Genomic DNA, 15,592 nt, shown 5'->3' on the forward strand with positions numbered 1-15,592 from the left:
TAGGTGGCGGTGGTAGAGCGGTGGCGGTGGGTGTAACGGTGGTAGCGGTGGCGGTGGTAGAGTGGTAGCGGTGGTAGCGGTGGTGGTGGTGGCGGTGGCGGTGGTGGTGGTGGTAAGTAGTGGTAGTAGCAGTGCGGTCGCGGTGTGGTAGTGGCAGCGGGTAGGTGGTGCATGGCGGTGCAAGCAGCAACAGTAGTAGTAGTAGCAATAATAGTAGCAGTAGTAGTAGTAGTAGTAGCAGTACTAGCAGTAATAGTAGCAGCAGTAGTAGTAGTAGTAGCAGTAGTAGTACTAGTAGCAGTAGTAGAAGCAGTTGCAGTAGGTGTAGTAGTAGTAATAGTAGCAGCAGTAGCAGTAGCAGTAGTAGTAGTAGTAGTACTTTTTTCCCGTCTTACTCATTCTTTGTTTTAGTTTTCTGATCATAGCATCATAGCACTGAGACAGCTCTAGTTAAAATTACAAATGACCTTCTGATTGCTTCAGACAAAGGACTTGTCTCTGTACTTGTTTTATTAGATCTTAGTGCGGCGTTTGACACTATTGACCATCAAATTCTACTGCAGAGACTGGATCACTTAATTGGCTTAAAAGGTTCAGCACTAAGCTGGTTTAAATCTTATTTATCTGATCGTTTTCAGTTTGTTCACGTTCATAATGAATCATCCTTACGTACCAAAGTTTGTTTTGGAGTTCCACAAGGTTCTGTGCTCGGACCAATCCTATTTACTCTATATATGCTACCTTTAGGTAACATCATTAGAAATCACTCTATAAATTTCCATTGTTGATTGTCCTTAAAGACATAAAAACCTGGATGAGCACCAATTTCCTGATGTTAAATTCAGACAAAACTGAAGTTATTGTTCTTGGCCCCAAACAACTCAGAGACTCTTTATCTGATGACATAGTTTCTCTAGATGGCATTGCTCTGGCCTCTGCCACTACCGTAAGAAACCTCGGAGTAATATTTGATCAAGATTTGTCTTTTAATTCTCATTTAAAACAAACCTCACGGACTGCATTTTTTCATCTGCGTAATATTGTGAAAATTAGGCCTATCCTGACCCAAAAAGATGCAGAAAAATTGGTCCACGCTTTTGTTACCTCAAGGCTGGATTACTGTAACTCTCTATTATCAGGTAGCTCTAGTAAGTCCTTAAAAACTCTCCAGCTAATTCAGAATGCAGCAGCATGTGTACTAACAGGAACTAAGAAACGAGATCATATTTCTCCTGTTTTAGCTTCTCTGCACTGGCTCCCTGTAAAATCCAGAATTGAATTTAAAATCCTACTGTTAACTTATAAAGCTCTAAATAGTCAAGCTCCGTCATATCTTAGAGAGCTCATAGTGCCATATTATCCCACCAGAACACTGCGCTCTGAGAACGCAGGGTTACTCGTGGTCCCTAAAGTCTCCAAAAGTAGATCAGGAGCCAGAGCCTTCAGCTATCAGGCTCCTCTCCTGTGGAATCATCTTCCTGTTTTGCAGACACCATCTCCACATTTGAGACAAGAGTTAAGACTTTATTTTTGATGAAGCATATAGTTAGGGCTAGCTCATGCTTGTTTTGGACCAGCCCCTAGTTAGGCTCACATAGGCCTAGTCTGCCGGTGGACCTTCTATAATACACCGAGCACTGTCTCTCTCTCTCTCTCTCTCTCTTGTTAACATTCATGTACTGTTACTGCATCTCGCTAACTCGGGATTGTTGCATGTCACTAACTGCACTCTACTGCATGTCACTAACTGGGCTCTACTGCATGTCACTAACTGGGCTCTACTGCATGTCACTAACTGGACTGTACTACATGTCACTAACTGGACTCTACTGCATGTCACTAACTGGGCTCTACTTCATGTCACTAACTGGACTCTACTACATGTCACTAACTGGGCTCTACTACATGTTTCTAACTGGGCTCTACTGCATGTCACTAACTGGGCTCTACTACACGTCACTAACTGGGCTCTACTGCATGTCACTAACTGGGCTCTACTTCATATCACTAACTGGACTCTACTACATGTCACTAACTGGGCTCTACTTCATGTCACTAACTGGGCTCTACTTCATGTCACTAACTGGACTCTACTGCATGTCACTAACTGGGCTCTACTACATGTTTCTAACTGGGCTCTACTACATGTCACTAACTGGACTCTACTGCATGTCACTAACTGGGCTCTACTGCATGTCACTAACTGGGCTCTACTTCATGTCACTAACTTGGCTCTACTTCATGTCACTAACTGGACTCTACTGCATGTCACTAACTGGGCTCTACCTCATGTCACTAACTGGGCTCTACTGCATGTCACTAACTGGACTCTACTGCATGTCACTAACTGGACTGTACTACATGTCACTAACTGGACTCTACTGCATGTCACTAACTGGGTTCTACTTCATGTCACTAACTGGACTCTACTACATGTCACTAACTGGGCTCTACTACATGTTTCTAACTGGGCTCTACTGCATGTCACTAAGTGGGCTCTACTGCATGTCACTAACTGGGCTCTACTTCATGTCACTAACTGGACTCTACTGCATGTCACTAACTGGGCTCTACTACATGTCACTAATTGGGCTCTACTGCATGTTATTAATTGGGCTCTACTGCATGTTATTAACTGGACTCTACTACATGTCACTAAATGGACTGAACTACCTGTCACTAACTGGGCTCTACTGCATGTCACTAACTGGGCTCTACTACATGTCACTAACTGGGCTCTAATACATGTCACTAAATGGACTGAACTACCTGTCACTAACTGGGCTCTCCTGCATGTCACTAACTGGGCTCTACTACATGTCACTAACTGGGCTCTACTGCATGTCACTAACTGGGCTCTAATACATGTCACTAACTGGGCTCTACTACATGTCACTAAATGGACTGAACTACCTGTCACTAACTGGGCTCTACTACATGTCACTAACTGGGCTCTAATACATGTCACTAAATGGACTGAACTACCTGTCACTAACTGGGCTCTACTGCATGTCACTAACTGGGCTCTACTACATGTCACTAACTGGGCTCTAATACATGTCACTAAATGGACTGAACTACCTGTCACTAACTGGGCTCTCCTGCATGTCACTAACTGGGCTCTACTACATGTCACTAACTGGGCTCTACTGCATGTCACTAACTGGACTCTACTACATGTCACTAACTGGGCTCTACTTCATGTCACTAACTGGGCTCTACTTCATGCCACTAACTGGACTCTACTGCATGTCACTAACTGGACTCTACTACATGCCACTAACTGGACTCTACTGCATGCCACTAACTGGACTCCACCACATGTCACTAACTGGGCTCTACTGCATGTCACTAACTGGGCTCTACTACATGTCACTAACTGGACTCTAATACATGTCACTAAATGGACTGAACTACCTGTCACTAACTGGGCTCTCCTGCATGTCACTAACTGGGCTCTACTACATGTCACTAACTGGGCTCTACTGCATGTCACTAACTGGGCTCTACTACATGTCACTAACTGGGCTCTACTGCATGTCACTAACTGGGCTCTACTACATGTCACTAACTGGGCTCTACTTCATGTCACTAACTGGGCTCTACTTCATGCCACTAACTGGACTCTACTGCATGTCACTAACTGGACTCTACTACATGCCACTAACTGGACTCTACTGCATGCCACTAACTGGGCTCTACTACATGTCACTAACTGGGCTCTACTGCATGTCACTAACTGGACTCTACTACATGCCACTAACTGGACTCTACTGCATGCCACTAACTGGGCTCTACTACATGTCACTAACTGGGCTCTACTTCATGCCACTAACTGGACTCTACTGCATGTCACTAACTGGACTCTACTACATGCCACTAACTGGGCTCTACTGCATGTCACTAACTGGGCTCTACTACATGTCACTAACTGGGCTCTACTGCATGTCACTAACTGGGCTCTACTACATGTCACTAACTGGGCTCTACTTCATGTCACTAACTGGGCTCTACTTCATGCCACTAACTGGACTCTACTGCATGTCACTAACTGGACTCTACTACATGCCACTAACTGGACTCTACTGCATGCCACTAACTGGACTCTACTACATGTCACTAACTGGACTCTACTACATGCCACTAACTGGACTCTACTGCATGCCACTAACTTGACTCTACTACATGCCACTAACTGGACTCTACTGCATATCACTAACTGGGCTCTACTACATGCCACTAACTGGACTCTACTGCATGTCACTAACTGGGCTCTACTACATGTCACTAACTGGGCTCTACTTCATGCCACTAACTGGACTCTACTGCATGTCACTAACTGGACTCTACTACATGCCACTAACTGGGCTCTACTGCATGTCACTAACTGGGCTCTACTACATGTCACTAACTGGGCTCTACTGCATGTCACTAACTGGGCTCTACTACATGTCACTAACTGGGCTCTACTTCATGTCACTAACTGGGCTCTACTTCATGCCACTAACTGGACTCTACTGCATGTCACTAACTGGGCTCTACTACATGCCACTAACTGGACTCTACTGCATGTCACTAACTGGGCTCTACTTCATGCCACTAACTGGACTCTACTACATGCCACTAACTGGACTCCACCACATGTCACTAACTGGGCTCTTCTGCATGTCACTAACTGGACTCTACTGCATGCCACTAACTGGACTCTACTACATGCCACTAACTGGACTCTACTGCATGCCACTAACTGGACTCCACCACATGTCACTAACTGGGCTCTACTGCATGTCACTAACTGGACTCTACTACCTATTGGACTTGGTTATCTACAGTACCGGGGCCCCTGAACCAGGTGTTTGTGGACTGGTGCCTGAGGGACCACCTCCAGATCAACTAGGGAAAAACCAAAGAGCTGGTGGTGGATTTTCGCAAGCACAGACTCCTCCCCCCAACACCGGTGAACATGCAGGGAATGCACATTGAGATGGTGACATCCTGTAAGTACCTGGGTGATGCCTCCTACTGCTGCTGTTATCATTTGTCATACTTCTGTCATTATACAGATATGATTATTATTGTCATATATATAAACTATCATATATTAATATATACCTACAACATATTGTACCACAATAGCCGTGCTTATTATTATACTATTATTACTTAAATTAATGTTGTTGTAAGCTTTTATCTTTACCGTCTGTCCTGCATCTCTCTCTGTCTCCCTCTCTCTCTTTCTGTCTCATTGTGTCATGCAGATTACTGTTAATTTATCATGCTGATCTGTTCTGTACGACATCTATTGCACGTCTGTCCGTCCTGGAAGAGGGATCCCTCCTCAGTTGCTCTTCCTGAGGTTTCTACCGTTTTTTCATCGTTAAAGGGTTTTTTGGGGAGTTTTTCCTGATCAGCTGTGAGGGTCCTAAGGACAGAGGGATGTCATATGCTTTAAAGCCTCTGTGGCAAATTGTGATTTGTGATATTGGGCTTTATAAAATAAAATTGATTGATTGAATTGATAGTTGTAGTAGTCGTTGTTATAATATTAGTTGTCATCATATTAGACGTAGTTGTGTTAATATTTGAACCTTGTAATTCACAAACTTTCATCGTACCTGGATTGTTGATGAACTCAAAGTAATCAAAGTCCTCACTGCTTCCTGTATTGTTTCCATGGGAACTGACGTTAAGGTTGATGTCAGACGTGTAGTTGCTAAGCAACAGCGGAGGTATTAGGACGCATTTTTGCCGCAGGTTTCCCATAAAGAGTTGCAGACCAATCAGAGCGAAGACACTGAGGCAGAACAGTGTCAGAATCATGACATCACCCAGCTTCTTCACTGACTGGATGAGAGCTCCGACAATCGTCTTCAGACCTGAGGGGAAGGGTTAAAAGCAGACCGACCAATCAGAACTGTGAACTCATCACCACGGAATCAAAGTGGATTTATAATATGAGACACAAACTGACCGGGAATGACTGTGATCGTCTTCAGAGCTCGAAGAACTCTGAACGTCCTCAACACAGAGACGTTTCCCAAATCTACAAACTCTGTCAGGTACCTGAAACACAGTGACATCATCATCATTGTCATCATTGTCATGTGTGTTTGAGTCCGTGATGAGAAGGTGTATCTCAGGTGTGCATTGAGGATTACGCCATGCTGATGACCATGAAGTCCAGCCAGTTCCAGGGGTCTTTGAGGAAGGTGAAACCTCCGACACAGAATCCTCGGGCCATGATTTTAACTGTTGCTTCAAACGTATAGATGAAGGTAAACACGTACCTGTTCAACAACAGAGAAGTTTGTCAGACACACACTGACCAGACACTGATCACATCGCCATCAGTAGAACCCCTCCCCCTCAACACAATACTTCGGCATGCAGACTGGAGGAGCTGGGGATCAAACCACTGATCTTCTGATGATGTGACAACCCACTGCTCCCCCCAGACCACAGCTGCCCTGCCCCCAAAACAACAACATAAACATCTAACGTCATTATAGACGTGTTTTTATTTTCTAGCTGGTAGCTGTGAGGAATCAATTAATCAATATCTTATCTATAAACAAATAATTAATTTATGAATAAATAAATAATCTGTAGATCAAAAATAAACTCCTGTCAGTGCCCCCTACAGGCTGCAGCAAATAATACTTACAATACACATGATGATGACGGCAGATCGCCCATTGCCATAAACACAATGGCCCTCATTTATCAAACGAATGTACGACAGAAAACTGTGCGCACGACCATTTTCACGCAAGGCTTGGCATTTATCAATTTGGACGTGAGTAGACGCTACGATCAAATCTCAGGTCAGGTCTCAGCTCGTGTACACAAGTTTGAGTCAGTGTGGATTTGCGGTGCAGCACAGCAAAATGGCTGAGTCTGAAAATAATTATGAAACAAACGACAAACTTGTCATCTAAGCATAAGCAGCCACATATTCGGTACATATTAAAAAGGATTCCCAAAACGAATAAAACAAAATGAAATAAAGTAACCATGAATGATTACGCATTCATCAATCGCAAAAATTACCACTCTTATATTAACTTACAGATAATTTGTGATGCCAGGCTATCACTACTAAATGTGGTAGTCAAGTGGCCGGGGGGGGGGGGGGGGACGTACGACTCATTTACATTCCATAACAGTTGCGTGGGCGCACGGCTACAGGAGGGCGCACTGCAGAGCCGGAGTAAATAAATGTAAACAAAGTAGGCTATTAATTGACTATCATTTTGGTATGGTTCTTGTTCTAGATGACAAAAGTTATCCCTTCAATACCTTATAACCCTGCTGGCAAACCCTGCCACAGAGCAGGAGCACAGGTTTAACAGTGCGCACACATGCACATGGGTCACGGTGAAGCGCTGCTTCGGGTTGCTCAAAGGCAGGTGGCTCTGTCTTGGACCAGCGGGGGGAATGCTGCTGTATACCCCAGAAAAGGTGTGCGACATCATTTTGGTCTGTGCAGTTTTGCACAATATTGTTTTCGACAATGGAGTGCCGTTTGATGTGCTGGCGCAACCAGATGAACCAATGCCCAGGGAACCGTGGCCAGCACAGCCTCCACTGGGGGCTATACGGAGGAGACAGGACCTCATTCATCACTTCTAAAATGTAAAGTACACCTTAAAGTTGTGTAAGTGCTAAGTATTTAATCAGTATGTAATGCAAGTATAGCCTAGGGGCTATTGGCTAAAGGGATATTCAATACAGACAATGGACAGCGTTTAGTCATTTAAACATTTTATTCAGCTTTTTTTTTTTTTTTTTTGATTCTCGTTAATTTCTTTTGGCGTGTTATTAATTGCCTCAAGTGTGCTAACAACTGAAGCCAATACACGTCATATTTATGTTTGCCTTTCCAGGACCTCTGCTGTGATGATTGCTGGTCTTGACCCAGCACGGGAGGCAGAGTGCACGCACTCGCCCTCGGTTGCCTGGCTCGGTGGGACCGCTCTGGGGAGAAGACTTGGAAACCATGCTGCTGGTGCCTGGCCCTGAAACAGCGTTTAAACGAAACAATAAAAATGTTTACCCGTGTAACATGTCTAAGCCTATTTATTTGGACAATAGTGTACTGTCATGTTAAATTACCTGTCCGATTTTACAATGCAAGCAAAAAGAGGGCTGTTTGTTACCATTCTGCTCCGGCTCCGACGCAAGTGTGTCTGTGTCTCCACCACCACCACTTATGCCAGAGATAGATTCTGACCCGATTAGTGAGGAGATTCTTTCCTCAGTCCCCGTCAGGGTCAGGCTGGGGTCTGGTTGGCCTCCTCCAGTCTGCGTGTTGCTGTGCCTAAGGGCGTTTTGTTGCTAGCTTTAAGTCTAACCACTTTTTACTTTTACCTCCACCCCAGACGTGAGGGTAACGATTACCAGCTCAGGAAAGTTTCTCTTCTTTGCAATGTTTCTCCTCTCCATGTTGTGACCTCAAAGGGCGAGGCCTCTGAACCACGAATATTTAAGGGCGTGACATGCTAATGACGATCGATTTCAGCCACCACATTTATCAAGGCCTGATCATTTGTACACTGGGACTGGTCAGATACGAATGTTTCATAAATCACACATGTATCCTATTGTAAGATGAATCCTGCGCTCAGATCTGCACTAATTTCCACGCAAGATTGATAAATGAGGGCCAGTGTGTCAGAATCATGTAAGTGTGTGTGTATTAGTGTGTATTAATGTTGTGTATTGTGGGTAGTAGTGGTAGTAAAGTGACGGCGGGTTGCTCATCTTTTAAAATATAAAAGTAACGCACAACAAAATTTAGGTGTTGATCACAAACAGGTGTGATCACAAACAGGTGTTGATCACAAACATGTGTGATCACAAACAGGTGCTGATCATAAACAGGTGTTGATCACAAACAGGTGCTGATCACAAACAGGTGTTGGTCATAAACAGGTGTTGATCACAAACAGGTGTGATCACAAACAGGTGTTGGTCATAAACAGGTGTGATCACAAACAGGTGTTGGTCATAAACAGGTGTGATCACAAACATGTGTGATCACAAACAGGTGTGATCACAAACAGGTGCTGATCATAAACAGGTGTTGATCACAAACAGGTGTGATCACAAACAGGTGTTGGTCATAAACAGGTGTGATCACAAACAGGTGTGATCACAAACAGGTGTTGATCACAAACAGGTGTGATCACAAACAGGTGTTGGTCATAAACAGGTGTGATCACAAACAGGTGCTGATCATAAACAGGTGTGGTCACAAACAGGTGTGATCACAAACAGGTGTTGATCACAAACAGGTGCGATCAGATCATCAGGACCCACCTGTGTCACACCACTACTGCACTGATGATCTGGTCAATGTAGCTGAAGAGTCTAAGTGTGAAGAAGCTCAAACAGGTGGAGCCTCAGTGAGTCCCACCTGTTTCTACTGTCATCATCTCATTGCCATGGAGACACAGCTGGTCAGAATCATATTAGTGTGTGTGTATTAGTGTGTAGTGTGTGTAGTAGTGTTGTGTAGTTGTGTGCAGTAGAGCTTAGATCGGGCCCAAAAAATCCAGCCTGACACAGCCCGAGCACGTGCATGTTATGTCCGGGACTGGCCCGACCAGTCCAATTAACTGTAATTAATGGCCCCAGCCCGATTTAAACCCGACATTTTTCAATAAGTTAGCTGTTATAATTAAGAGTATTAAACCACAAGTCTTGTTATCTGAATGACAGAAACATAGGATCTTAATGAATGGCGCAACACGGAAGCATGATTATGTAATAAAACATAATCCAGGTGGTGAAGGGCTGTGCGCAATGCATAGTGTTGCAACATTGTAACTAAGTTTGTTGTAACTTTATGTGTCATACAAAGTGTGGTTTAATTTTATTTTGTATAATACTGTAGCGTCCGCCAGGACGTGTGGAAAGGATGATGCAGTTATTCGGCAATTAAACCACCGTTTATTACTGAACAGTACAGGTTACTGTTGGCTGTAACCATGCCAAAACAACCAACAAACAACAACTTAGCTGTAACTCCATCTGTGCACTCCTGCTCTCTCCTCCAGCTCGCTCATACACACACCAGCAGTCGCACTCACACAGCCCTCCTCATCCCCGTCACACTCGCACCTCATTCAATCCCAAACATGCCATTAACTCACAGAACACTGACATTATAACAGAACATTTGGTAGCACTTTATAATACAGCCCGTGTTTTACGACGTAACTCCCCGTGTCTTACGGCGTAACTTCCCGTGTCTTACGGCGTAACTCCTCTAAGACCTGCCGGGGTCTTACAGTGGAACTGCTACTGTCTTATGCTGTCACTCCCAGTGTCTTATAATGGAACTTCATGCGTCTTGCACTTACTGGGACTTCCCGGGTGACTCTCTGACATCTACCATGGCATTTTGGGGGAGCCTATATGGTTTAGTTTCACTTATGACTTACAGTGTAACTCGCTATGTCTTACAGTAAAATGTCTTACAGTCCAACTCCTTTTGTCTTACCATGTAGGCCTACTTATTAAAACTTATAACTATAAAATCAGATATGATTTACAGTTTTAAAATACACGAAAATCATACTGCAATATGTAACCTGTTTAATCACACAATGAGTGTAAGTACCAGGTACCTGCATGGTAAGGAAGGGTGAACAGTGTGCAATTTATAATACAGCCCGCTCCCTGATAAGTACAGTGTAGGTCTCTGGTAATTACAGGGAAAGTCCCTGGTAGGTACAGCAGAAGTCTCGGGTGCTTAGAGTGTAAGTACCAGGTACCTGCATGGTAAGGAAGGGTGAACAGTGTGCACTTTACAATACAGCCCGGTCCTGATAAGTACAGTGTAGGTCTCTGGTAATTACAGGAAAGTCCTGGTAGGTACAGCAGAAGTCTCGGGTGCTTAGAGTGTAAGTACTAGGTACCTGCATGGTAAGGAAGGGTGAACAGTGTGCACTTTACAATACAGCCCGGTCCCTGGTACTTACAGGAAGTCTTGGGCACTTAGCATGTAAGTACCAGGTGTCTGCGTGGTAAAGAATAAAGATATTTTATAACTCTGAAGTTGTCATTGTGTGATTAAACAGGTTACATATTGCAGTATGATTTTCGTGTATTTTAAAACTGTAAATCATATCTGATTTTATAGTTATAAGTTTTAATAAGTAGGCCTACATGGTAAGACATCAGGAGTTGGACTGTAAGACGTTTTACTGTAAGACATAGCGAGTTACACTGTAAGTCATAAGTGAAACTAAACCATATAGGCTCCCCCAAAATGTCATGGTAGATGTCAGAGAGTCACCCGGGAAGTCCCAGTAAGTGCAAGGTAAGACGCATGAAGTTCCATTATAAGACACTGGGAGTGACAGCATAAGACAGTAGCAGTTCCACTGTAAGACCCCGGCAGGTCTACTGTAAGACAAGCGAACCTACACAACAGGTTCCTCTAAAATGCCATGTAGATGTCAGAGAGTTACCATGAAAGTCCCAATAAGTATATGGTAAGACACGGGAAGTTATGCCGTAAGACACGGGGAGTTACGCCGTAAGACACGGGAAGTTATGCCGTAAGACACGGGAAGTTATGCCATAAGACACGGGGAGTTACGTCGTAAGACACGGGGAGTTACGCCGTCAGACACGGAAGTTACGCCGTAAGACACGGGGAGTTACGTCGTAAAACACGGGCTGTATTATAAAGTGCTACCGAACATTTACTGCAGGGTCGCTACAATACATATCATAGCCCATAACATTATCAAATCATAGCTTTAAAAAAATCAAAACGTCATATCTGACCAGGCCCGTCCGAGGGAGGGGGGCTCCCGGCCCGACCTGGCTTGGGCAAAGAATCTAAGCTCTAGTGTGTAGTAGTGTTGTGTAGCGGTGTGTAGGAGTGTTGTGTAGTGTTGTGTACTAGTGTTGTGTAGCGGTGTGTAGTAGTGTTGTGTAGGAGTGTGTAGTAGTGTTGTGTAGGAGTATTGTGTAGTGGTGTGTATTATTGTTGTGTAGTGGAGTGTAGGAGTGTTGGGAGTGTTGTGTAGTGGTGTGTACTAGTGTTGTGTAGCGGAGTGTACTAGTGTTGTGTAGTGGTTGTAGTAGTGTTGTGTAGCAGTGTGTAGTAGTGTTGTGTAGGAGTGTTGTGTAGTGGTGTGTAGTAGTGTTGTGTAGTGGAGTGTACTAGTGTTGTATAGTGGTGTGTAGTAGTGTTTTGTAGTGGAGTGTAGGAGTGTTGTGTAGTGTTGTGTAGTAGTGTTGTGTAGTGGAGTGTAGGAGTGTTGTGTAGTGGTGTGTAGTAGTGTTGTGTAGTGGAGTGAACTAGTGTTGTGTAGTGTTGTGTAGTAGTGTTGTGTAGTGGAGTGTAGGAGTATTGTGTAGTGGTGTGTAGTATTGTTGTGTTGTGTAGTGTAGGAGTGTTGGGAGTGTTGTGTAGTGGTGTGTAGTAGTGTTGTGTAGCGGAGTGTACTAGTGTTGTGTAGTGGAGTGACTAGTGTTGTGTAGTGGTGTGTAGTAGTGTTGTGTAGTGGTTGTAGTAGTGTTGTGTAGGAGTGTTGTGTAGTGGTGTGTAGTAGTGTTGTGTAGTGGTTGTAGTAGTGTTGTGTAGTGTAGTGGTTGTAGTAGTGTTGTATAGGAGTGTTGTGTAGTGGTGTGTAGTAGTGTTGTGTAGTGGAGTGTTGTGTAGTGGTGTGTAGTGGAGTGTACTAGTGTTGTATAGTGGTGTGTAGTAGTGTTGTGTAGTGTTGTGTAGTAGTGTTGTGTAGTGGAGTGTAGGAGTGTTGTGTAGTGGTGTGTAGTAGTGTTGTGTAGGAGTGTTGTGTAGTGGTGTGTAGTAGTGTTGTGTAGTGGAGTGTTGTGTAGTGGTGTGTAGTGGAGTGTACTAGTGTTGTATAGTGGTGTGTAGTAGTGTTGTGTAGTGTTGTGTAGTAGTGTTGTGTCGTGGAGTGTAGGAGTGTTGTGTAGTGGTGTGTAGTAGTGTTGTGTAGTGGAGTGAACTAGTGTTGTGTAGTGGTGTGTAGTAGTGTTGTGTAGTGGAGTGTAGGAGTGTTGTGTAGTGTTGTGTGCAGGCGACTGTCTGACGTGCTGACGTATTGCGGAAAGCGAGTTGTGTCATTTCTGGTGTTTCTGTGACAGTGTCTCTGTACTGCGCGGTTCCACACCATGGAAAACCATTCAGTAGCTGCGGTAGTTAGCCAGTCCCCTGTAGCCAGTGCAGAGCCACATAGCATAGCCTTAGCCTCTGCTAACTGTCCTCCGGTAACTCCCGTTCAGCCGGGAGGTTTGGTTACGGTTCGCCAGAAGCACAGCTCCAAGCCGAAGCCCACGGCTCACCACCAGCCTGTTCACGTTTCCAACCACTTTACCCCACTCAGTGACACACCTGCTGAGCATAAAACCCTGGTCATTGGCAGCTCTATTCTGAGGAACGTGAAGTTAGCAACACCAGCGGCCATAGTCAAATGTATCCCTGGGGCCAGAGCGGGCGTCATTGAATCAAATTTAAAACTGCCGGCTAAAGCTAAACGTAGATTCAGTAAGATTGTTATTCATGTTGGCGGCAATGACACCCGGTTACGCCAATCGGAGGTCACTAAGATTAATATTGCCTCGGTGTGTGAATATGCAAAAACGATGTTGGACTCCGTAGTTTTCTCTGGACCCCTCCCAAATCTGACCAGTGATGACATGTTTAGCCGCATGTCATCATTTAATCGCTGGCTGTCCAGGTGGTGTCCAGCAAACGATGTGGGTTTCGTTAATAATTGGCAAACTTTCTGGGGAAAACCTGGTCTTATGAGGAGAGACGGCATTCATCCCACTTTGGATGGAGCTGCTCTCATTTCTAGGAACCTGGCAAATTTTATTAGCAATTTAAATCCCTGACAACCCAGAGTTGAGATCAGGACTCAGAGTCGCAGTCCTATACGCCTCTCTGTGCTTCTAGTTCAGTTACCCAGCCATAGTTTTCATAGTCTTATACAAACGGTATCTGTCCCCCGACCACCTAAATTATTTGAATCTAAAATTAAACAAAGAGGAGTTGTGCATAACAACCTCATAAAAATTAAAACCTCTTCTGTGACAGAAAGACAAAACAGGAGAATTAAATGCGGACTGTTAAATATCAGGTCTCTATCGTCTAAAGCAGTGTTAGTAAATGAATTAATATCAGATAATCATATTAACTTACTCAGTCTCACTGAAACCTGGCTGTGTCCAGATGAATATGTCAGTTTAAATGAATCCACTCCTCCCAGTCATAATAATACCCACATTCCTCGAGGCAGCGGCCGAGGAGGGGGAGTTGCAGCCATTTTTAACTCTAGTCTGTTAATCAGCCCTAAACCTAAACTAGATTATAATTCATTTGAAAGCCTCGTTCTTAGTCTTTTACATCCGACCTGGAAAACCTCGCAGCCACTTTTATTTGTTATAGTGTACCGTGCTCCTGGCCCGTATTCTGAATTTGTATTTGAATTCTCAGAGTTTTTATCCAGTTTAGTTCTTAAATCAGATAAAGTTATTATTGTAAGCCGCGTTTATCTCATTATTAGACTCCATTGGCTTCAGTCAGGGTGTACATGAACCCACTCACTGTTTTAACCATATCCTCGATCTAGTTCTGATGTATGGAATTGAAATTGGTAATCTAACAGTCTTTCCACAGAATCCCTCGCTATCGGATCATTATTTGATTACTTTTGATTTCTTTTTACTCGATTACATGCAACTCAGCAACAGTTACTATACTAAATGTTTATCAGATAGTGCTGTCACAAAATTTAAGGAAATGATTACTCCGTCGTTAAATTCAATACCAAGTCTTTCAGTAACAGAGGTTTCCCGTACCGACTTTAACCTCTCCCGAATTGATCATTTTGTTGATAGCGGTGTAGGCTCACTGCGAACAACACTTGACTCTGTAGCTCCTCTTAAAAAGAAGTTAAAAAAGCAAAGAAAGTTCGCTCCTTCGTATAACTCTCAAACCCGTAAGTTAAAACAAATATCGTTAAAGTTTGAAAGGAATTGGCGATTAATCAAACTGGAAGAATCTCGTTTAATCTGGACAGACAGACTCAAAACTTATAAGAGGGGCCTCCGCAATGCCAGAGCAAACTATTACTCAGCATTAATAGAAGACAATAAGAACAACCCCAGGTTTCTTTTCAGCACTGTAGCCAGGCTGACTGAGAGTCAAAGCTCTATTGAGCCTTGTATTCCTTTAGCCCTTAGCAGTAATGATTTTATGAGCTTTTTTAATGACAAAATTCTAACTATTAGAGGAAAAATTCATGATCTCCTGTCCTCAGATAGTACCTATCTAACCTCAAACACAGTTGTAAGACCTAATATATATTTAGATTGCTTCTCCCCAATTTCTCTTCAAGAACTGACTGCAGTGATTTCTTCATCTAAATCATCAACGTGTCTCTTAGACCCCATCCCAACTAGGCTACTTAAGGAGGTCTTTCCTTTAGTTAACACTCATATATTAGATATGATCAATATATCCTTATTAACAGGCTATGTACCACAGTCTTTTAAGGTAGCTGTAATTAAACCTCTACTAAAAAAGCCCACCCTGGATCCA

At 43.7% G+C, this 15,592-nt stretch overlaps 1 protein-coding gene across 4 annotated transcripts in view; it reads right to left on the reverse strand.

Moving 5' to 3' along the window:
• scn4ab (sodium channel, voltage-gated, type IV, alpha, b) overlaps positions 1-15,592 on the reverse strand; it is a 90,830-nt gene that overhangs the window by 47,412 nt on the left and 27,826 nt on the right. For all 4 annotated transcript variants that reach the window (XM_049560890.1, XM_049560889.1, XM_049560888.1 and 1 more), the window contains exons 6-8: positions 6,159-6,287; positions 5,972-6,063; positions 5,616-5,876 (exon numbers count right to left, since the gene is read on the reverse strand). In XM_049560890.1, the coding sequence (XP_049416847.1) occupies positions 5,616-5,876; positions 5,972-6,063; positions 6,159-6,287 (482 nt within the window). The remainder of the gene's footprint in view (positions 1-5,615; positions 5,877-5,971; positions 6,064-6,158; positions 6,288-15,592) is intronic.

The sequence above is a fragment of the Epinephelus fuscoguttatus genome, linkage group LG19 (assembly GCF_011397635.1).
Source record: "Epinephelus fuscoguttatus linkage group LG19, E.fuscoguttatus.final_Chr_v1".
NCBI classification, from domain to species: domain Eukaryota; kingdom Metazoa; phylum Chordata; class Actinopteri; order Perciformes; family Serranidae; genus Epinephelus; species Epinephelus fuscoguttatus.